This window comes from Callorhinchus milii, unplaced genomic scaffold (assembly GCF_018977255.1).
Source record: "Callorhinchus milii isolate IMCB2004 unplaced genomic scaffold, IMCB_Cmil_1.0 Scaffold3, whole genome shotgun sequence".
Classification (NCBI taxonomy): domain Eukaryota; kingdom Metazoa; phylum Chordata; class Chondrichthyes; order Chimaeriformes; family Callorhinchidae; genus Callorhinchus; species Callorhinchus milii.
In genome coordinates, this window is record NW_024704744.1 from 51,715,733 (window position 1) to 51,740,247 (window position 24,515).

A 24,515-nucleotide genomic window follows, 5' to 3' on the forward strand; every position below is an offset into this window, starting at 1 on the left:
CCCAATTACACACACACACACACTGCCCCCAGTTACACACACACACACACTGCCCCCAGTTACACACACACACACTGCCCCCAATTACACACACACACACACACTGCCCCCAATTACACACACACACACTGCCCCCAGTTACACACACACACACACTGCCCCCAATTACACACACACACACTGCCCCCCAGTTACACACAGACACTGCTGCTCGGACTGATCTCTTTTTGAAATGGCTATTTATTTAGGTGGTCCTCCCTGACTGGTGACGGTGTTTTGTGGCAAACTGTAAATGATGGAATCAAGATATTATGTTGGCCTCATCTGGGACTCTGGATTTGGGGGGGGATTCATTTCAAGGTCATGTTAATCTTCTTTTGAGACTATTTATATCCGATTTACATAAAACGAACTTTATTTTAATATTGCAACCCCCGGGGTGAATGGTGTAGAGAATTACAATTTACATCTGCCACTCTGGTGTATATATATATATATATCTTGTCTGAATTGAACTTGATTGTTATCATTATCCTGCTCTTTAGGTATAAAGTTGTGTTGTGTTTCAGGGCTGGGATATAATCCTCATCAAATGATGAAGAGATAAAAAATCAGCTTTAACTTGCAAACAATTTTGGGGGGGGCTGAATAAAACCAAAATCATTATCTAGCTGGTATTTACTTTAGATTCAATAGCCTCAAGGACTTTAAAGAGATGATTTGATGATCTTGTTAGCTTAGCAACCTGAGGCTTGGTTCTCATTCTGGTCTAATTTATGTTTTCATTTGGCACCGGGTGTAGAATGACCATAGAGAGGTTCATTTCCTATGTTGTGTAATTGTAGCTATGGATAGTTGATGCTGCCATTTTTTGTTGTTGCTATTTTCCCCTTCTTGAGCATACAATACAAAATACAATATAAAATTGCATTTGTATAGCGCCTTTCACTTCTGGAGGATTTGGACCCCTGAGGGGGTGGGGGTGAATCAGGGAGGGTGGATGGCAGGGATGGTAGGTGGATGGTCAAAGAGGAGGGTCTTGAGACGTGGAGGGAGCAGACAGGTTGATATGGGGCGAGCAGGTCACAGAGCTAGGATAGGGCAAGGCCGTGGAGCCCCTTAAAGGGGTTGGGATGCCAGTGGAGCCGGGTGAGGGTGGAGGCGATGGGGTCACTGATCCTGGTGCGGGAGAGTATACCAGGAAAGGAAAGGCCCATTCCGCCTCTCAGTAAACATTCTTAAGTACACTTATCTCTTGGTGCCCTCCTGAAGGTGCTGACTCAAGGTTGGATACATTTCCAAAGGTGCCCTCCGGCACCTAGCTCAAATACCAATCCCCATGAACAAGCCTGGACAGTGAGTGTAGACAGGCCATCATATCACAACTAGGCACAAATCTGTCATTACTGGCACACACGTGCACAGCGAGAGTGGGTAGGGGATGGAATTAACCACAACAATTAAACTATACATGTGAACGTTTTATTTTGCAGATTGACTTGCCTTCTCAACTGAGAAATAGGCATGCCAGGCCTGCCACATGCCCCCTATTAAGTATTTCATTTTAGCTTAAAAGTATAACATACTTAACATATTACTTTGCGAAAATAAGTGCAGGTGCATATTTATAAGGGGATTTGAATTTGTCACTTTTTCTGTTTTTAAATCTCATTCCTAGTATTTCCAATATGTTGAGAGGGTCGGCATGATGATATTGGTGGGAATGTAAAAACAAATAAATTTCACTACCACTAGATTTGGAACATTTCTCACAAATGTCTATGATTTATTTATTAATGTGTTCATTCTAAAGATTTTTTCACCTTCTTAGAGTATGGACTCTCCATTCAAACATAGCTTTACAGGAAGTTACTGTCAGCCGCCAAGCCTGGAGAAAATTTCAGTGCCCACTGCTGGTGTTGAACAAAGGCCAGTCTCTAATCAAGTGGACCTCGCCATGGAGAGAACATCTGAAAGCATTGGTGTGATCGATTTAGGTCTAAATAGCAAAGGTACATGTTGTTTGTGGGGAAAGGGATTTTGATTTGTAAAATAAATGCTTTACAATTGTTTACAATTCAAAGTTTGTTTACCATTAAGACTAGTGTGGCTTTTTTTGCGAATGCAAATGGGACTTTTTGGAGCGTGAACAGAAAGAGGCTCATTTTCGTTGTATAATATGCTCGTTCCTAGTTCCACCTCTGATCAATTGAATGGGGGAAGGGGGAGAAAATTCATGGAAATTTAACATTGGACAAACTATACTCATTTGTGGATAACCTGCAGAAAATTGCGGTCATTTAGAACAGGACTTGTCTTTTTAATTATTTTAATTTTTACACGCAACACTATCTTTTTATACAATCATTTACAAAATATATTGCACAGCTTTTAAACATCTGGAATTAATGTTTGAAGCATTACATTGTCTGGATTTATGATGACTGTATTAATACCACCCAGACAATTCAGACAAGGAATATTATTTTAAAGTAACAAATTGAACTGTTTTGAGCTTTGCAGTAGTTTATAACCCTAACCTTTGAAATATGGGTTTGAATGCAGCCTGGACTGTTTGGGTAAAAGCCCCTTTAACAGCAATAAGGATCTTACATGAAAATGTCTGAAACTCGTTGTCTATTGGCTATAGTCCAACGAGGCAAAATTGCCAGTGCAAATTTCGCACTAAATTATGAACTTCAATCGGGATGCACTTCTGAGTTTAGGTTACTCCATGAGCGAAGACTGGTGATGTTCTACTTTGCTGATTGTGTTATACCTGACTGGCAATTCATGTGTAGTATAGGCTGAATGCAGACTAAAGAAACAAAAATTGTTTGACTTTTAATCAGCTGGGAACACATGGGAACCCATCACCATGCTTAAGAGTACCCAAAGCAACTGAGAGTTCAATGCATGTATGCCACCGACACATGGATTCCTTGTGTCTGGAATAGAATGCACTCTCTCCCTGGAGGGACACACCCTGCTTACTTAATTCTGGAGAGTCTTAGGTACATGTAGAAAAGAGCCAAGGCTGGGAGTTTAACCAACTAAAACTACATAGCTGGCACTGAAAGCAAACTTCCCACTGTGTGTCTAGCTGTACCACCCTACATGTTAGGGCTTTGGTTTGAGAGTTAACATGAGCTGAGTGGGAAGAGTCCCCCAGTAACTAGTTTACCCTTCCATGCCCTCCCAAGGATCAAGATGGGCTGGTCTGTCATTGGCAGCTCCCTGGAGTACTGTGGACCCAAGTGGCTCAGGACCTGGAATACTGAGACTGCCACAGATGGAGGGTTCACATAATTCTGACAAGAATGTCACCCTTGCAAACAGGAGACTCCCTTTACCCCTCCCTCACCTCCACTGAGGAATAATAAACACTACAAAACAAAGACCGGGGAATGTTCTATCTGATCAATTCTGGATGGATTCAGATCCCAAGTGTCAGAGGTGAAAGGCTGCGTCTTTACTGGATCACCCCCTTCTTTTGTTGCCCCCTATCATAACCTAATTATCCTTGTTGTTTTGTTTCTTGCGAATAACCAGCAGTGGCATCTGCTTTGAAAAGCCTTCAGGAAAAGATTTGGTGCATGGAAGTGGAGCGAACAAAAGCTGAACAAAACCTAAAGCGTTTGGGTCTTGAGGCCAGTCAATATAAAAACGCTTTGGAGCAAGAAAAGAAGGAGGTCGTTAATGTCAAGAGTCAAGTAACTAATGGTGAACATGACTTGCATTATTACTATTGTTTTATGTACTTTTAAGTCGATTTTCAAAAAATTCTACAATATTAATGTTTTTGCTCAGTTTTTAGTATGTTATTGTGTTCATGCTGTGAATGTGGCAAGATACTGAATCAGCGCAATGATTTCTCTTGAGCTTGATTGAAGAATTTAACCCTTTGTCCAAACCTTCTTGTTCAGCTGTTTGTGGGACATTGCTGTACGCAGGTTGGCTGCCGCATTTGCTTACAAATATCCAGTTGCTACACTTCACTGAAAAATTCTGTTAAGTGCTTTGAAATGTCTTGACGGCGTGATAAGACACAATTTCAAATGCAAGAATTATTATTGTGGGATGGCATGGTTAGGTAAATTAGTGCACTTATTATTTACTGCATTCTGTATTCACCCTGATGTCAATCTGGCTCAGTTGGTAGAGCATTGTAGCAGTCTGTGTGTGTGTCTTTTTGAGGGTGTTAGGAAAGAGATATAAACAGTTAGGGTCAACCTTGTTCCACAGAGGCACACAGATATTAAGTGTGACGTAACAACAACAACAACAATAAATGACATTTGATTGGCGCCTTTCACACTCCAAGGAGCTGGACAGTCTGCACCCGAGCTGGTGGTTGGGATCAGGAGGGGTGGAGGGTGGGGAGGGTAGGGTTAGAAAGGTGACCAAAGGCATAGTCGACGAGGAGGGTCTTGAGACGGGTTTTGAAGGAGGCAAGGGAGGGGGCATTCTTACTTTGCCTAAGTAACCTCGATAGCTGCCTTAGAGAAGTGTGGTCTTAAGTTTGTAACCTACCAGGCCAAAGAAGAGAGAGTAAAATCATTTTGAACTTAGTGAACTTAGTGGGACAGGAAGGGTAGAGGTTAGAAGCCAAATGCTGCTCTTCAAGGCAACCAATATGTCGTTACTGAACTAGTTGTGGAACTCTGATTGTTAATATTCTGTTCAGAAATTTGTGCTCAACTGGCAACTGTTGAAGGTCGGTGCTCACTGCTCGAGAAACAGCTTGACTATATGAGGAATATGGTGGTACAAGCAGAAACTGAAAAGAATATTTTACTGGAAAAGCAGGTAAGAATGTAGAATGTTATTACAGTTGATATTACAGGGTGCGGTATCTGTGGTTCTGTTTCACTGCTTAGTTAATGAGCAAAAAATGCATATTTTACTTTCTATTGGTTGGTGTACAGTTCTAATTGATGCCATCTGCCGTCTGGTGCTTACTTAAGTGACCTTTCTTCGCCTGTGAGCCCAATAGCAGGTGCATCAGCAGGATATTTGACTATAAGGTGATTTTAGTCAGCCGATTCCTTCTTTGCCCAAGATTAGCCCACAAAATATGCAGTCAACTTACTTTACAGTATATTCTGTATGGAGGTTTGAGACGTCTCGAAAATGTGAAAGGTGCTATATCAAATGCAAGGATTATTATTCACTCACTCACAGGAATGGTAGGAAGACAATAGTCCTAGGCTTCGTTTCTCCCATTCTCCCTACTCAAGGGGTACTAAATCTAATTATAATGCTCCCATTGGTGGCCAAAAGGAGATCAAGATTGAACATAATACTACAGATAAGGTTTGCCCATCACTCCATAATAATAATAATAATAATCCTTGCATTTGATATAGCGCTTTTCACGTCGGGAGGACGTCCCAAAGCGCTTCACAGAACACACTGTAAAGTGAATTGACTGTATATTTGTGGGCGAACGCGGCAGCCAATTGCGCACAGCAATGTCCCACAAACAGTTATATGGATTGAAAATGACCAATTTATTATTGTTTTTGGTTTTGGAGGGATTATTATTAGGCTCTGTGTGAAGTAAGGAAACTTGCCCAAGGTTTCGCCCTCTGACCTGGAATTGAACTCAGGTCTCTCACTTGCAAAGCGAGTGCTTAACCACTGAGCTACAGGACTCCATAATTAGTAACAATTACCTGTTTCCATATTCTGTGATAATTTCCCATATCCATTAGCCTCTTTGATTACTGTATAACTAATCTTCGCTGTCTGTTAAAATCAATGTATGATTTTATAGTATGATCTGGGAAACCCCGTCTTATAACCTTTATTAAAATGGTCATTCACTTTATGACTCTTTCTGGGGCATTGCTGTGCACAAATTGTTTGCCCACAAAACCACACAGTTACCTCACTTTATAGTATGTCCTCTGAAGCTCTTTGGGACATCCTCCCAACGTGAAAGGCGCAATATCAAATGTAAGATTTTTGTAATAATATTCCCAATGAAATTCGTATGTCGATATCAGCTTGGCTCAGTTGACAGTTTTTTGTTGGTCAGCTGCATGCATGGATACATTTATCACCATGCTTAAGAGTACCCAAACCAAACTGGGATTCTACTGATTTGACAGCAGTCCTGTCGAGGTCAGACGGTTGTGATCTCCAAGCCCCTTGTTACGACTTTGAGCTCATAGTTGAGGCTGATATTCCAGTGCAGTACTGGTGAATGCTAGATTATCTGAGGTGCCGTCTTTAAAATGAAATATTAAAGCTGAAGTCTCGTCTGCTTGGTCATGGAAGTTGAAGATTCCAACCAGAGCAAATGATCATCTAGATTAATATTATTCACCTCATGGGATATGGCTGGACTGTATTTGCTGACTAAAACAGTCATAGTACTTGGTAATAATTATTTGTGAAGCTTTTTGATACACTTTAATCTGATAATGTGTTACAAAAATGCAACTACTCTCTTTCTATTTTACCTCATTCTATTCTGAAGAAATTAAAGAATACAATATCAATTACTTTTGCATATCTACTGCTATGTGTCTGTGACGTTTATTTTCCAATCTGTAATTTTGCTTGGCTAGCTGATTTTAAAATCACTCCTTTAGTTTACACTTACAGTAAAAGATACTCAGAACTAAATTGAATCAAATGTATCTTGAACTGTTGTTTCTAATAATTCTTGTCTTTTCTGTCTAACAAATTTACCCTCAGATTTGGGATGAATGGGGCAATTTTGTGCTGTAAACTGGATTGAAGCTGCTTTGAGTTTATTTTGCTAATAATCGATATTTAACTCCGGTGAGAACAACAACAACAACAACAAGATTTCATTTATAGAGCGCCTTTCACGTCGGGAGGACGTCCCAAGGCACTGGACAGTTGGGTCAGGACCCGAGCAGGGGGGGAATGGTCAGGGTGAGGGGAGGAAGGGAGGGAGCGAGGAGGGGGAAATGGTCAGGGTGAGGGAGGGAAGGGAGGGAGTGAGGAGGGGGAAGAGAGTCGAGAGGGGAGCTGAAGGCTCGATCAAAGAGAAAGGTCTTGAGACCGGCCTTGAAGGAGGAAAGGGAGGAAGCGGCGAAGGCACTGGGGGATGGAGTTCCAGAGCCTGGGGGCTGAGAGGCTGAAGGCCCGGCCACCGATGGTAGGGCGGTTAGGGGCGGGGGATGTGGAGCAGATCGGAGCCAGAGGAACGGAGGGTACGGGCAGGTAGGTAGGGGGATAGTAGGTCAGAGAGATAGGAGGGAGTAAGGCCGTGAATGGCCTTGTAGGTGAGGATGAGGATCTTGAATTGGATCCTCTGGGGGATGGGGAGCCAGTGGAGGCGAGCGAGGGTGGGAGTGATGTGGTCCCGAAGCCTGGTGCGGGACAGTACACGAGCTGCAGAGTTCTGAATGACCTGCAGTGTGGAGGGAGGTGGCGGGAAGGCCGACGAGGAGAGAGTTCCCATAGTCCAACCTTGAGGTGATAAAGGCGTGGACCAGAGTTTCAGCAGCGTGAGGGGTGAGGTAGTGCCGTAGTCTGGCAATGTTTTGGAGGTGATGGAAGGCTGTGCCAGTCGTGGCGCGGATATGAGGAAGAGAACAAGGCATCACCCCTTCTGTATAGTGTGAATTAATCGTTTCTGAACATACTGTACTGATTATTACCCAGTTTTAATGGTCCGTCATTAAACATTATGTGCTATAATCTTGACCTTTAGGCCTCATTGCAGTTGGAAAGGTACTGGGATAATGCAGAACTGCAATCAAAGCTAGAAAAGCTGGAAATCCTAGAACAAGACTGTTTCAAAGTTAATGCAACACAGGACAGAGCCGAGGCAAGTAAAAGCCTTTTATTTTAAAGTCCGTGAATTGACCAAGAGAGCATAAAGCTGTACATTTTCCTGTTCCCCCTGCCCTGGGCTGTTAAGTCTTCAAATTCATGCTCATCACATTTTTCTTTGTGTGCTGCACTGCTCAGATTTGTATTTACTGTGTAAGTACAGAATACTGGTTTGTTAACAAAAATCTCAAACCATCAGAAAAGTTCATAAAAAGATTGTTCTGTGTGTTTTATAGACACGCTTATAATAATCCCTCCAAAAAACAATAATAATAATAAATTGGTTATTTTCAATCTACGACTGTCTGTGGGACACTGCTGTGCGCAATTGACTGCCACGTTTCGCCCACAAATATACAGTCAATTCACTTTACAGCATATTCTGTAAAGCGTTTTGAGACACCTAGAAGACGTGAAAAGCGCTATATCAAATGCAAGGATTGTTAATATTATTTTAGTGTGTAACCTTTCCGATAATATCCATGTTGCAACTTACAACTTACAAGCCTACCCCACCACCCCCAACATTGGAAGATTTGCAGGATATCTCTGGCTTCCTTGTACGTTGATACAGTTTTCCTCAGCTATAAGTGTTCTCAACAGCTCCTAGGGTCAAATTCACTTCACAGTAGTCCTTATTTCTCTGAACTTGCTCTGTAAGCCAACTAAAAAGGGATTCAACACTGGAATAAAACCTTGTACTATTTTAGAGCCTTGTTTGTGGGGCACTGCTGTGCGCAATTGGCTGCCACGTTTCGCCCACAAATGTACGGTCAATTCACCTTGCAGTCTATTCTGTGAAGCGCTTTGAGACGTCGAAGACGTGAAAAGCGCTATATCAAATGCAAGGATTATTATTATTATTGTAACCTTGTACTATTTGTCCAGTTCATGCTATCATATGGGAAGGCTTTTCACATTTGAGATCCAGTGACCTCTCTTCTATCATAATAATTCATAAGTGAGATGTGAGTTGTGAAATTGTGAGCTGGTGGTGGGCAGGGCAAGGGAGGAGAGAGAATGTTTCAGTATTCAGCCATAAATAGGAGCCAACCAAGCTGTCAAAACATAGACTAAATGTTGTAATTTTCATCTTCTGGTTTGTTCGCTGACAGGTGACAGTATATTCAAGTGGTTTTGTTCACTATTATTACACTGAACAAGATTTAAGAGCCCATATTCACATTTCTTTTGTGTCAAATCTAACTAAAATTCCAAAGCACTCCAAATTAAATTAAAGATGACTCAATATTTTTGGGCATATCCTTTTCTAAGTTAAAGATGCTGTCACATTAATGAAGTTACATTTTCTTCAATTCAGAATAAGATTCATGAACTAGAGCTGAAACTTCAAGAGGAAGAACATCAACGTAAACTAATACAAGATAAAGCAGCTCAGGTTGGTAAAACAGTTGGATCTTCTTTCTCAATTTAAGGGCAGAATAATGTTAATGGTCTTAATGTGATTAATATATACATACTGTTGATGTTCAGTCACTCCTTGTTATAGTTCAGAACTGCGAACAGACTGTAACTCCTGGTGTATAGAAGGCAGTCTTCATCTACCCATGATGATAATTCCCATATCTGATATAGGGCCGGGGGGGGGGGGGGTTTGGAGGTTGGCGTCAGGGGGGAGGTTGGAGGTTGGGATCGGGGGGGTTGGAGTCGGGGGGGGTTTGGAGGTTGGGGTCGGTGGGGGGTTGGAGGTTGGAGGTCGGGGGGGGTTGGAGGTTGGGGTCGGGGGGTTTGGAGGTTGGGGTCGGGGGGGGGGGTTGGGGTCGGGGGATTTATAACATTAAAACGTCTCAAAGCGTCTTGCTTTCAAGAAGTGGCTGTTCATTTGTAGATGAACACAGTAGCCAATTTGCACACAGCAAGTAGATCTGAAGTGAATGACAACAACAACAACAAGATTAGATTTGTATAGCGCCTTTCACGTCGGGAGGACGTCCCAAGGCGCTGGATATTTCAGAACTGAGCTGTGGGGGGGGGGTAGAAGGGAGGGGAGGGAAAGGGGGGTGGCCGATGGCATGGTCGAAGAGGAGAGTCTTGAGGCGGGACTTGAAGAAGACTAAGGAGGGGGTGAGGCGGAGTGATTACGGGATGGAATTCCAGAGGTTGGGGGCAGAGTGGCTGAAGGCTCTCCCACCAATGGTGGGGTGGGTGGGGTGGAGGACGTGGAGCAGGCCGGAGCCGGCTGAGGGGAGGGAGCGGGCAGGCTGGTAGGGGTTTCGGAGGTCGCAGTGCGGGAGGTCGAGTTTGGTGCAGGAGAGGACATGGGCTTCAGAGTTCTGGATTATCTGCAGCCTGTGGAGGGAGGAGTTGGGAAGGCCGACAAGCAGGGAGTTTGCATAGTCGAGCCTGGAGGTGATGAAGGTATGAACAAGAGTTTCAGCGGCCTGAGGGGTGAGGTAGTGGTGGAGTCGGGCGATGTTACAGAGGTGAGAGAAGGCAGAGCGGGTCATGGCTTGGATGTGGGGAAGAAAAGACAGTTGAGGGTCGAACAAGACACCAAGGTTCCTGACTGGTTTGGTGAGCTGAAGTGTGCAACCATGGAGGTTGATGCTGCCGGAGCCTGAGGTGCTGAGGCACTGGGTGAGCCAATCAGGAGGGCCTCAGTCTTGTTCACATTCAACTGTAGGAAATTTGCCCTCATCCAGGACTTGATGTCCGACAGGCAGTCTGTCAGGACAGCAGTGATCCTGGAGTTGAGGGTGGAGCAGAAAGATAGAGTTGGGTGTTATCCGCATACATATGGAAGTTGACCCCATGTCTGCGGATGATGTCACCAAGGGGAGCATGTAGATATTAAAGAGGAGAGGGCCAAGGACAGAGCCCTGGGGGACGCCAGATGTGACAGTGCGGGGGCTGGAGGAGAAACCGTTAGAAGCAACAAAGTGGAAACAGTGAGAGAGATAAGAATCGAACCAGGCAAGGGCAGGTCTGTGAAGATCAAGTGAACAGGAGTTTATGACCAATATACCTGGAGAGCTGTTAGCCAGGACATTGGAAGGAACACTTTTGGAACACCATGAACACAGTGTCATGGGATCTTTAACACCTACCCAAACAGGCAGATAAGATAGCTTAATGCTTCATCCAAAAGATGGCACATCCAACGCCGTAGCACTCCCATAGTATTGCACTGGAATGTCATCCTAGACTACGACTAGACCATGAACTTAAGTCCTGAATTTAGGCGCTTGAAGTCACAACGTTCGGACCCAAAACTGAGAGCCCTAGATGACATCTCTAAAAATGCATGATCTATATTTTGTACAGAATCTCTACCCTCTCACTCCCTACCTTGTAAAATTAATTGCAAGAGTTGACAATAGTTATTTCTATTCCAAACTGTTTCTGTAAAACTGCAGGTGAGCCAGCCTGTGAGCAGCCTTTTTGTTTGCACTTTGCCACCATGGCTGTCACCAGCCCATTGCTCCCATTGATGCTGCACTGGAGTGGAATGTATATTTTGCTTCGGGGCATTCCATACAATGTTTTTTCCTAGGTTGCCTCGAAGATACTTGAGCATAAAACATTCTCAGTGGGCAACTGAGAGATACGGTGGCAGAACTGATATCCCCCTTAGCACCAATTTCTAGGAATGCACAGAAGTGGAAAATACTTTAGCGGCAATCTGGTTGATCCCAATAGTAGAATGTGGTATATGTTCTACTACTATTAATAGTTAACTACTATGAGCATGGAGTCCTGTAGCTCAATGGTTAGAGTACTTGCCTCGCAAGCGAGAGACTTGTGTTCAATTCCCGGCAGGGCAAAACCTTGGGCAAGTTTCCTTACTCCACATGCCTGATAATAATCCCTCAAGAAAATAAACGATAATAATTTGGTCACTCAATCCATGACTGTTTGTGGGACACTCCTGTGCGCAATTGGCTGCCGTGTTTTGCCCACAAATATACAGTCAATTCACTTTACTTGTATATTATGTGAAGCTCTTTGAGACGTCTAGAGATGTGAACAGCGCTGTACCAAATGCAAGGATTATTATTATTATTATAACATAAGTTATTCGTGGCTCTCATATTCCTCACACAATTCAATAGGACACATTGACCCTCTTAATTAATTCACTTGAACACCTTTTGTCTGCGTCCAAGTGATACTTCCCACATATCAGACTCAAACATTCAGAATAAAGTTACTAATAATTTTGTCCACACAGCATCACATTTATTTTGTTTGACAATAGCCATCAGCAGCAATTTTGAAGTGGTAAAGATTTGCTTAAGTCGCCAGATTTATGAGACTGTGTGTGGAATAGTCAGTTGAGCTCCTCCTCTAACTTTAGTGTTTTGACAAAGGCTGCCATTCTTTCAAAGTGCAAATAATTGAGGATACCAACTAAAAAATGCTGAACGGAAATGCCCAGGACCCAGTATCCACTCCACATTGTTTTAGCAGGAGCTGCAGATTTAATTACCAGAGAGGCCCTCTTGTATCACAAAAGCAGATAGAAGACTCTCCCCTCTTCTCCCTATGCCAAAGACTTTCTCACCTTTCCTGCACCACATCTACCATTTAAACATTTAAACACATTTAAACATTTAAACACATTTAAACCTGTTTGGTAAGGCAAACCTTTGACTGTGCCATACAGCTGTGAATTGTCCTCCACCCAATTTCTTTTCAAATTCTTAACATTCAAACTATATCCTATACTTTCAAAGGATTATTACTGCTCTTTTATCATTGGCTTCTTTCTTCTTATGCTAGGTTTACAATTTGGTTACTAACTGGAAATACAAAGCATTTTTTCCACTTGTTTCATAATTACCAGTTTACTAATTAACTTCACTAACTATTTTTTTCATTAAGTTACATTTTTATCCAAATGCATGCTTGATTTCCTTCTTACTCCCATTGTCTCCATCAGGCATTTAAAACAATGTGAGGATGAAAGGGTGAATTCATAACTGAATCCATCAAGTTTTTTTTGTAAAATTGAGGTGCCCACTCATTCTTTCTATTATTATTTGAGGGTGAATGAATACAGTAAATCCTGTGAAGTGCTTTGAGAAGTCCTCCTAATATGAAAGGCACTTACTTTATCAAATGCAAAGTTTTGTTATTAAGTTTGCTGTGCTCCATTTGGTCCAATATTACCAGGCAGATAATTATCCTCCCATAGTATTTTTGTCCCAAATCAGTTCTGAGCTTAAGTCTAAGCTGTCACTTCAGTGTAGTACCTGAATGCTACATTCATTGTTAGAGGTGACGTCCCTCGGATGACGCATAAACCAAGATCCTATCTGTCTTGTTAGGTGAACGTGAAAAACTTCCTGACTATTTAAAACAAGAAGATAGTTTCCTCCAATGTGCTGGCCAACAATCCTCCAGATTGAATGGTCATTCAGCTCATTGGTTGTTGTGGGACCTTGCAAATTGCTGGCACATTTGCCTGCAAAAACATTTGAGGTATTTCAGTGTGAGTAGGTACCTTAAAAATGATTTAATGTATCTTAATAATAGTTTGCAAAATCTCCACTTTTGGCTTCAGCACTAGTTATTTTTGTTTAATAATGCCCCTATAATGGCCTAAGCTACTCTCCTAAATGAAAGTGTGTTTGGGTGTGTCATGGGTGAAAACAGAGAAAATTATACCTGGAGTAGTTTCTTCAAACAAAGAGTGTTGAATAAAGCTGGAACAGTAACAGAAAGCAGAAACGTAGCACAACTGTAGTATGGAAGGAGGGGAGGTGGAACGTTAGTCAAGTTTGTGACAATTTCACTGTGACTTTACAATGAGATTTCCCATTCATAGATTCATAGAATGTTACGGCACAGAAGGAGGCCATTCGGCCCATCGAGTCTGTGCGGCTCTTTGACAGAGCAGTCACTTTCACTAACCCCAATCACCAGCTTTCTCCCCATAACCCTGCAAACCCATCGTCCCCAGATACCTATCCAGTTCTCTCTTAAAAGCTGTTATCGAATCAGACTTCACTCCCTTTCAGGCAGATCATTCCAAATTCGAACAACTCGCTGAGTGAAAAAAATTCTTCTAATCTCCCCTCTGCTTCTTTTGGCAGATATCTTAAGACTGTGACCACGGGTCACAGACACACCTACCAGCAGACACAGCTTTTCCATATCTAGCTTGTCGAAACCTTTCATGAGCTTGAAGACCTCTATCAGGTCAACAATACTAAACAATACTTCCTAAATTCAAAGTTCCTAATTTACAAAGTGTTAAATGATTCCCTCGCTCTAAATAAAATGTGCAGTACTGGAATGTTTTTTATTGCCACGTGTCCTTGAGAATATATTTGAATTAAATTTAAATTAAGTTCTCCATTGAACTTAATATCCTAGGCTTTGACTTAAGTGGGAATGTCAAACTTTTAAATTATATTATGTGTGATATCCCATTTAGCAGGATCTTTTGAATTTGGTTATTGATTATCTGTAAAGAATGCTTGCAATGAATTATAAAAAGACGGTCTTTAGAGGTTAGCTGTTAGTTAAATCCTGTTGTAAATAACATTGGTTTTGCAGTTTGTACGTAAATAAACACTGTCAAATTGTTTAGGATTTTAGCAGTAAATTTAGGCAGTATTGTGCCATGCTTCACCAATTTGATAAGTAACTTCTCCAATTCTGTACTCTTCTATTATTCCATATATTGGCTTGTCTTGGTTGGTAGCACTCCCATCTCTGAGTCAGAAGGTTGTGGATTTAAGCCCCACGTTAGGACTTAGAGCTCATATAGTTTATGTTAACACACCAGTGCAGTGCTGGACGTGTGCTGCCTTTTTGGAGGTGCTGTCCTTCGGATGAGACGTTAAACTGAGGCCCCATTTGTCTGTTCAGGTGATGTTAAAGATCCTAAGGTACTATTTGAAAAGAGAAGGGAGTTTCTCCCAGTGTCCAGGCCAACATTCCCCCAAATACAATTGATCATTCAGTTCATGGCTGCTTCTGGGATGTTGCTCTGCGCATATTGGCTGCCTCCTTCGCCCGCAAAACATAGTCACTGAACTTTACAGTATTATCCTGTGAAGTGCGTTGGGACATTCTTCTGAAGTGAAAGATGGTATACCAAATATAAGGATTATTATTATTGAAGCTACCAATCCTGAAACACTTGTTTAGAGAAAGTTTATTTTTTAACCCTTTTTTCTGTTTTTGTTCTTAGCTGCAGACCGGACTTGTAATGAATCAAATACTCATGGAGTCAACCTCTGCAAGAATGAAAAAGAAAAAGAAGAAAAAGCAAGGAAGTGGGAAGGTTTGTTTGTTATGTTGGGGAAAGGTGGAGATGGTTTCAATAACCGTATAAAATGATCTCTAATTTCATACGCCCACAAAATATACAGTCAATTCCCTTTACAGTATTTTCTGTGAAGCGCTTTGAGACGTCTCATAGACGTGATAAGGCGCTATGTCAAATGTAAGCATTATTATTGTTATTATAAATGAACAGACGATTATTGTAGTTTACTATCAATTTATTAAATATTTGTTTTAATTTCTTTAAATTTATCAAACTACAAATGTCTATAATTTTCGATTTGGTCTTAAATCTAGGTGCAGTATAGGTGGGAAGCGAGGATGCTTCATTCTTTGTTTTAGGATATGGAATGCTATCCATAATGTTTTTTTTCTTTCAGAGCACCACATGTTACAGAATATGTGTTGCTTTGTTCAATTTCTGGATATTATTATACATCCAGAAATGTTCATGAAATAGGTTCATGAAATATATCCTGATCTGATCTGTCAAGAGATAGCATTGAATTTCTACAGAGTGGTGTGAATCACCATGCTGAGGAAATTCAGCAGTGAGCGATTTGTAGCGTGAACTAAATGTCCTAGATAAACAAGTGATTCAGTAATGTGATCAACTGCATTGGAAACTGCATTTTAGATGAGAAATGGGACATCCACCAAAGATTGTGTTTGTGTGTTCACAGCTCAAAGAGAAAGTTAGTTATCCAGGATGTTACCTGGCTAGATAGCTCTGAGACCCAACCCTGAGTGAAGGGTGCTATATAAATACACGTTATTGCTGTTAATTTATTATCTACAGGAAGCCTTTTGATGCCATGCTCATATTGTGACATACTATGAAGCCTTTTGTTCCCTGCGGCTGCTCCTGCTGTGGATTTGCTTTTTTGTGATGAAAACAAGCTGATCATTCAGAAACTCATCCCTGTGATCCTCAGTGCTATTTTTTAGCAATGTCATTGGGCTGTATTGTTTAGGCAGAGAAGCCATAACCAGAAAAAAAATTAAAACGTCTTAGACGTCCAGTGTGTTGCATTTAGCAATTCTGCATCCAGAGGCAGGACAACTACCCCTGAACATTATGTGTCAGCCTGGCTCAGTGGTAGCACTCTCGCCTCTGGGTCAGAAGGTTATAGGATCAAGCCCCACATCTGGACTTGAACTCACGTAAGCTAAACCGACAATGGAGTGCTGGGGGTGCATTGCATTGTCAGAGGTGCAATCCTTCGGTTGAGACGTTAAACCGAGGTCCTGTCTGCTTGTTCAGGTAGACATTAAGGATTCCATGGCACTACTTAAAATTAGATGGGAATTTCTCCTAGTGTCCTGACCAACAATCCCCAAATAAAATTGGTTATTCATTTCATGGCTGTTTATGGGACTTTGTGGTGCGCAATTGGGCTGTCACATTTGCCTACAAACACGTCACTCCACTTTACAGTAAATGCTGTGAAGCACTTTGGGATGTCCTCCCAACGTGAAAGGAGTTATATCAAATGCAAGGAATATTATTATTATGGGGTATTATTTTTTAGTATAAAATATTATTATGGTAGTGCTGCCTCATTTGCATTGCCATAATGTTTCTGAAAGCAGGGCATTATACTCATAGTGTGACAATTCCTTTAGTACCACAACACAAGCTCCTTTCATCCACAGTTGTCAAATAGGTGAGACATTGATGTGGATTTATATCTCAATCCTATGCGAACTACATGCATGCGTTTTAGAGACTGGTCACAGTTCATAATGCAAAACTGAAAGTAGGTTTTGGACAACAGTGATCAATGAAACGTTCTAGTCGTAAATGTGCTCATATTGAACCTTTTCAATTATTTTCCAGATCAGTACAGGGCAAGAATACATTCGACCGCCTAGTGCATGGCCTAAACTTGCAGACTTTCCATTTGTTGCTGGGAAGGTAATTTTGCAGAGGCTTTTAATTTTAAGTCTTAAGAGACCAGACATATGGAGTTGAGATTTGTCTATTGATGTTCTGTTGCAGAGGGTGTCATGCTTTGAAACTAAAATACAGTAGGATATGGGGTTGTGCTTGCTTTTGCTCAACACAGAATTTTTGTGAAGGCAGTCTCTTTCTCTCAGGAGAGAAAATAAAACCTAGTTTTCTGTACTTACTTTCTGTACTTTTCCTAACCCTGACCCTGTAACATCAATAATACAGCAACATTTGAGGAGCCTTTGGAACTGCCCCCAGCCCCTCCCTCTCCTCAGGTGGGGAAGGCATACAGAGATTTAAAGAGAATTTGTTTAGGAAAATAGAGATTTTTATACAAAGTACACAATAAATCATGCAGATACATACATTGATGGTCTTAGAGTTCTGTATATTAAGACAATATTGTTGTGCAGGGGTGGGGTGTTTGGGGGCTCATTGAATAATTAGTTTGGGCAGGTTTGGGTTGATTCTGCATGAAGATCAAGATGTTGAGTATAATGAGCCAGTGGAAAAGAGGTGACTGACACATGCGGAAACCAATCCAGATAGCCTTAAATACAGGTTGGCAAGAGCCAAGGCTTGGGGACCCAGGGTGTGCCTTGTGGTGCTGCTGGAGATTAATCAGCTAAAATTGCCATTGTCAATGACTGACTGCCTGGCAAGCTTTCCCGCTGCTTGTCCAGCTAGAACCACGTACCCATTAGGGCTTGGTTTGCATGGATAACAGACGCTCAGTGGGAAGAATCCCTGCCCCATTGTTTGGTCTGTCCTTCCCAAGTCCTGCTGGTGAGCCAGGCTGTCTGTGCTGTTATCAGCATTGCCTTGGAATACTGCAGACCCGCTTGGCCTTATCTCCCACCCATAAGGACAGTCACTGGTTAGTCAAAAAGTTGTGGGGGGCCTATTCCATTGAATAATCTTTTAAATCTACAATTTAGTTTTGTTTTTGGTTAGTCCACCAGTCACAGTCACTCTGTCACAGCAAATGTGCAGAATGTTTTCCATTTGATGAAATACCATAATACAAAGATTAACGATGGAAACCAGAGGCCCCCTGAGCGAAGAACTTTTACGAATTCAGGGGAGAGAAGTTACGACAGCAATACTTTGAAGAATGAAGCACCGAGATCTGTGTCATCTTGTTCCTCCTGCACACCATCTGAAGGGTTATCTGAACTCCTCCTCGCATTACAGGATGAGCTGGGTCAAATGAGCTTGTAAGTCAGAAATCGTATTTTATTTTCTTATTTACTGTCTATTAAATCTACTTATTTTTGAATAGTCCATTAAGTTATTGTATGGTGTTTGCACAAAGGGCTATGAAAAGTGACTGTAAATGAAACTGATGAGTTATTCAACCTTTTAATAAAATTTCAACTTTTATGGAATAAGTTACACGGAACAGCCAGGTCTTAACCTGGCTAAGTTGGTACCACTATCCCCTCTGAGTTAGAAGGCTGGATTGTGAACTTACATATGCCCCCTTTGAAGTGCTGGGAGAGCGCTGCAGTGTTGGAGATGCCATCCTTTGGATAAAAGATTAAACCGATGTCCCGTATGCCTGTTCAGGTGGACGTTAAGGATCCCATTAGCTCTATTTAAAAATAGAAAGCAGTTTCTCTTGGTGTTCTGGTCAACAATGCCCCAGATAAAATTGGTCATTCACTTCAAGTCTGGTTGTGGGATATTGCTGTGAGGAATTGGTTGCTTTGTTTGGCAAGAAAATACATTCCACTTTACAAGCGCTTTGAGATGTCCTCCCGATTCGAAAAATACTATGTCAAATGCAAGGCTTATTATTATTGGAATAGACAAGAATGGAAAAAACTATTACTAGTGAGGGAAAAAAAGAGTAACTTGGATCTAAGGCGATATTGTGCCATTTTTCCCCTCTTGATGTTATCTAGTTATAATTCTAGGTGAAATGTGCCTTCCTGGGTCAAGGGTAGTAAATACTAGAACTATTTGAATAGATTCAAGGGTAATATCATAGAAAGAAGATAGGGGAAGGTCAGTCTGACTCGTCAAGCCTATGCTCCTCTTTAACAATAGGAGCATAGTTGCTGTTTAATTATTTTGTGAGCACAAGACATGATGTTTAATCAAGTGAAATTATGCAAAAAGCTAAATACTGCAATGTGCACAAGCGAACTTTGTGTTCAGTGCTTCCCATTATAAATAGAATGGAGAGTTTACGAGGATAAGGAAACGGCTCATTATTTGTTTAATAAATAAACATTTGTGTGGTGTGAACAAACTAAATAATAATTATAATACCAATTGCTAACATTTCAGAAACATTTGTCCCACTTAATTTGATTTTAAAGAAGAAAATCTAAAAGTATGCTGTTGTTGAAATGGGGGTGGGGGTTGGAACAAGATTTCTAATACAAGTGCAAGACTTCACTACTGACTGCTGAGTGCTGATGCTATTGTATTGGCATACATTGTGAAGCATTGCAGCAATTAGCTTAAAAATAAATTGGCTGTCTTCAATCTACATAGGTACGTACATCTGATAATATAACATTTGACGATGACAACGTGCCATACAGTGAATATTAATAATATTCATAGGGTTCTAAGTCTATAGGGTGATCATCTTAAGGAAAGACAGATGAATTCTGAAATGATCCACAATTGGAAAAAAAACGGAATGCAATAGATGGGTATCCATTTGGCAAAAAAATTACATTCAAAATTTCATTAAATTTAATCAAAACCATCTATTTTAACCCAGTATAAGTCGTTGGTAATATTAGTGTTTAATGTTGACCATATTCCCATCCTTCCCAGATGACAGCCTGGCGCTATACTCCTTTTCAGAAGCTCTTGGGTTCAAGGCCCATGTCAGGACTTTGAGCTCACAGTCTAGGCTGCAATTCCAATGTATTGCTGGGGGAGGACTGCATTGTCGGAGGTGTTGTCCTTTGGATCAGGCATTAAACCCAGTTCTGTCTGCTTGTTCAGGTGGATGTTAAAATCCAATGGCACTGTTAAAAAAAGAGAAGGGAATTTTTCCTGGTGACCAACAATTCTCCAGTTAAATTGTTCCTTCATGTCATGGCTGTCGGTGGAACATTACTGTGCGCAAAATATCACAAAATGTGTTCTACAAAACATCCATTCTATTTCTTTATCTGGAGGAATGAGGAAAGGGAGGTCTTAAAAATGCGTGATTATCATTTGCAGCAGAGAAAGGAGAAAATGAAGAGAATGAAAGGTGGGAGTTAGAACTGGGGTAGTTATTATTAAAATAATAGATAACAATTATTTCATTTGAGATAGTGTCGCATCATATCGTAGAGATATCTCAAAAGTGTTTTAAAGAATTTACTGTAAACTACTGTGATTGTATTTGTAGACCAATGGGTGGGAGAGATTATTTTCAGTACTAATTGCCTAACATCATTTTATCTCATATTTAAAAATGCTTCCAACCACTGTATTTCCAGTGAGCATCAAGACCTCCTAAAACAGATACAGGAGACCAAAAATACTAACGTTCGGGAAGACTTGGAACGGGAACTGGACTCTCTAGTAAAACGGATGGAAAGGAAAGGGGACCAGATTTGTAAACTTAAAAAACACCAAAACAATGTAAGTGATGGTATTATTCTACATAGAAATAAACAATGGGAGCACAATACGCTTGAGAGTGATTTTTAGATGGGTAGTAATTTTAAGTGATCTTGATGGATCATGAGCTTTAAGTGGCTTCAACAGCCCACGATGAGATTTTTATATGGAAATTGTACCCGAAAATCCACTATTTTTAATGAAAATCATGCATAAGTAAGTACATACATCTTTTTAGAGTTTTAAAATTCCTTCTTTCTCTTCTGCACTTACTGCTCTTTGGCAGCGGGTGGCCTGGCTGACCACAGACAGGTTATTCCATTCAGCATAGAATGACCACAAAATCACTGCAAAATTGCGGAATTATAAAGTTACTGGGAAATAACACTGCTCTTTCTGTAATAAATGACTGCTCCAATTCATATTGGAGTATTGCCAACTATTGATATAAAGGTTTAGCTGTGCCCTAATTAGGATTCAAATAGATCATCTCTGTATCAGTCAGTTTTTACCTTATTGTAAATAAGGTCTAATACTGTTGTGCAGCTCAGTAACATTCATTGGCTTCATTACAGCCATATTGCAGCATCACAGAGTCTATAGCTCTGCTCTCCGGTTCAGAATGGAGACTGCAATAATTATTGTACAAGATATTATCAGACCTGACAACCCCACTATAGTACATAGAATTGGGCTACATGAATTGTACCATGGGGTTTGCACAACTAAAACAGCCCTCACTGCAAGTGACAACCTTGAGGCTGATTATTAAGTAACATGACATTACTGATAACACTTAATAGCATTTGCTTTTTAACAGTATTTGTCCTTCGCTCCATTAAGAACCTTAAAAGAAGACTTAACTGGGGTAGACTTACTCTTGTTAGAGTTTTATAAAGTATTGTTGTATTTTATATGGAAGTTAACAGTTTTAAACTAAAGTGTCTACCTTTCTGAGAGAAGGAATGGCTTATTTACCAGCTTCATGGTGATAGTATGACACCTAGAGGACAAGTGAGCAATGGTTTGCTTAAACTAAAATTATGCTTTTTTATTTTGAACAGTGAACCCCTATATTTAAAAAAAAACTTGCATTCGGTATATAGCACCTTATCGCGTAGGAAGGATGTCTCAAAGCGCTTCAGGAATCACTGCGAAAATTTTGAACAGTGAAGCCCCTATATTTAAAAAAAATCCTTGCATTCGGTATAAGCACCTTATCACGTAGGAAGGATGTCTCAAAGCGCTTCAGGAATCACTGCGAAATGGAGTGACAATAGATTGGTGTTAGCCTGGCTCATGTTGCAGCACAACACTAACAAGTTGCTTTTATATAGCGCTATTCAAGTGGGGTAGCGTCCCGGACCACTTGACAGTGGCGAAGTCTGACACCGAGCCAGTGGGAGAGGGAGGGGCACATGACCATAAGCACCATCAAAAAGAAAGGTCTTTCAGCGGGATTTGAAATTGGGGAGAGGGGGCAAGGTGGAGGGATTGAGGGAGAGAGTTCCAGAGTTTCGAGGCCTGCCTATTCAGGAGAATGTTAACGATTTCATGGCCAACAATTCACCAGGTAAAATTGGTCATTCACTTCATGGCTGTTTGTGGGTCATTGCTGTGAAAAAATTGACTCCTTCATTCACCTTCAAAATCCTGTGATGTGCTTTCAGTTGTCCTCTTGATGTGACAGACACAATATCAAATGTAAACATTACTATAGATTGAATAGATATAGAAAGTTATAAGGTGACAGGATGCAGGTTATTTCAATGGGTTTCCTTATAATTAGGGAGGCCTTTCATAGAACACGACAAAACAAGAACAGAAGGAAACTGTCCAGTTGATCCAGTCTTTCCAGTTTATTAGATCTTCTGAAATATGATAATGTATACAATATTAATATACAATTATGTATATTAAACAATGTGGGTGTGCATATGTTTAAGTAACTTTAAGGTGAAATAATAGTAAGGTGAGTGAGGGTGAATATGATGCTTCATTTTCTTGGCATTGTTTTAAGTCTTTAAATAGTTTACTATTTGACGTACAGTTTCCAGAGAAAGCTTTCTCTCCAAGATCTAACGTTTGTGTGTTTGGACTTATTTTGCCATTTGTGAAATTAAATTCGTCTGAACTTTTGGCAAGAAAGTGTTCGTAGGATACATTTTACTTCAATGGTGACCTTTTCTTTAATATATAATTTCTTTGGCAATGATTTTTTTTGTTAGGTTGAGAAATTGAGACAAAAGGCAAGAAAACTGAAGCGGCAGGCAGCCAGCGTGAAGAAGAGAGCAAAAGATTTAGATGGAATGAATGAGCTGCCAGTTATCCCCAGGGGAACAGAATTTTCAGCCAAAACAACTTCTGCTCTTGGGCAGAAAGGAAAAGAAAGCCTTCAGCTGCTTAAGAATGCACAGAAACTGCAGATGACCTTGAAGAAAGATGACATTGTGTGGGACCAATGAGGGCTGTTGTACAAAAAGTACAGGCTATAAATTGGATTTAGGATTTAAGTCACCAACAATACTGAGAAGCACTTAAAAATTGTAGATATTTTGGTCTAGTTTTTGCATATTTCCTTTTATTCATTGTTTCATAAAGGATCTGTTCATGTTTTAAAATAGACTTTTCCTACTGCGGTGAATTGCTTTTAAATTTAAGGGCTAATCTGTTCAGGTTTTGTCTGTCTTTCTATACTCATACATTATTAATCTGTTTTATGTAAATGACTTGCAATATGCACTTGGGGTAACTTATCTGCTGGAATATTCTTGTTGAGTTAGATTACTGATTTTCAATTTTTGAAGTGCATGAATTGTTGCTTATGAATGCAAAAATACTAATAAAAATCAATTTTGCATAACATCGCCATGTCTAATTCTCATTGCTTTCTTGAATATATACATTTTACAAAAATGTATTACTATGCATTGTTTTCTTTCCCCGAGGATAGCCAGTGACCTACTTCCCATTTTGTGTATGGGGCTCTTATACAGAATTTGCTAGTAGTACGTTATCGCGAGCTGGTGACCAAAGGCTTTTCATTTCACTGTTGTGCTGTTTCTTGCTCAAAGCTACCTATGTCGATGCAGGAATACTCTTCTTGCTGTTCATTTCTCGCAGTTCTTGCTGATCGTTCCTCACACACTTACTCTGTTGGCTATTTCTTATCTTTGCTAGCTTTTAGAAGGATGACATTTAAGACCTTAGACCTACATTACCTGGCCCAAGATATTCTGGGAGCAGATTAAAATTAAATTGTTTTGATCCTCCTCACTCATTGGGTAAAATACTATTCTGCAATAACTAAGCATTAAATATTATTTTCATACTCCACGAGTTAGTAAAATATTATTTTAAGATATAGTTTTGAAAATTATTTATAGTCCAACGTTATCTGTTTTATTTAACTGCGAAAAGTTAAATTTTGTTCCTAGATAGAATCTTTCTTACAAGGATGCTGATTTGTAGCTCACTATTCACCTGGTTAAAAACATGGTAACATGGATCACAATATAATGATATAGGATACAAATACACAAAGGGGACAATTTATAAGATGTAGCTTTACAAATAAGAGTGCCTTTCCTTCGTTCTGGAACCACAAGTCTTGTGACAGCAAGAGCCCTGTGGAGGTAAGTATGATATGACATTTTTAGAAATTGGCTGGGAGAAGATCTAGGTGTTTTGGCATGGGAACTGAATGTCCCTTGCTGACAAAGCATGCTCCAACCATCTGTCTGTTTTCTTGGTGTCTTTAGATTGGATGGGCATGTCATGATGATTCACAAAACATTACCATGGCTGGCAACAATGGCTCCTTAACTTGCACTTATTCAAAGTGTTGTGTCTGCAATTCATTTTTTCCTAGTCCACAAATGAGCAATTTTAGACTTTTTTTTCA

General features: G+C 40.5%; 1 protein-coding gene across 2 annotated transcripts; it reads left to right on the forward strand.

Moving 5' to 3' along the window:
- The first annotated feature begins 253 nt into the window (after positions 1 to 253).
- Positions 254 to 23,947, forward strand: cep57l1 (centrosomal protein 57, like 1). 2 transcript variants are annotated; one of them, XM_007892883.2, is made up of 11 exons: positions 260 to 360; positions 1,832 to 2,012; positions 3,553 to 3,723; positions 4,688 to 4,809; positions 7,697 to 7,813; positions 9,140 to 9,217; positions 14,984 to 15,076; positions 16,919 to 16,996; positions 17,987 to 18,249; positions 20,488 to 20,632; positions 22,840 to 23,947. In XM_007892883.2, the coding sequence occupies exons 2-11, from the start codon at positions 1,835 to 1,837 to the stop codon at positions 23,074 to 23,076; spliced, it is 1,482 nt and encodes a 493-aa protein (XP_007891074.2). In that variant the 5' UTR covers positions 260 to 360; positions 1,832 to 1,834; the 3' UTR covers positions 23,077 to 23,947. The 2 variants fall into 2 exon arrangements, with proteins under 2 accessions (XP_042189501.1, XP_007891074.2); XM_042333567.1 differs by lacking the exon at positions 20,488 to 20,632 and having other exon boundaries at positions 254 to 360; positions 22,840 to 22,908.
- The last annotated feature ends 568 nt before the right edge of the window (positions 23,948 to 24,515 follow it).

Bases quoted from the DNA above. Each gene is read 5' to 3' on its own strand.
- cep57l1 (XM_007892883.2), top strand. From the start codon at position 1,835: ATGGACTCTCCATTCAAACATAGCTTTACAGGAAGTTACTGTCAGCCG. The intron at 9,218-14,983 runs GTTGGTAAAACA...TTTTGTTCTTAG, and splicing joins TACAAGATAAAGCAGCTCAG to CTGCAGACCGGACTTGTAAT. The intron at 18,250-20,487 runs GTAAGTCAGAAA...CTGTATTTCCAG, and splicing joins GAGCTGGGTCAAATGAGCTT to TGAGCATCAAGACCTCCTAA.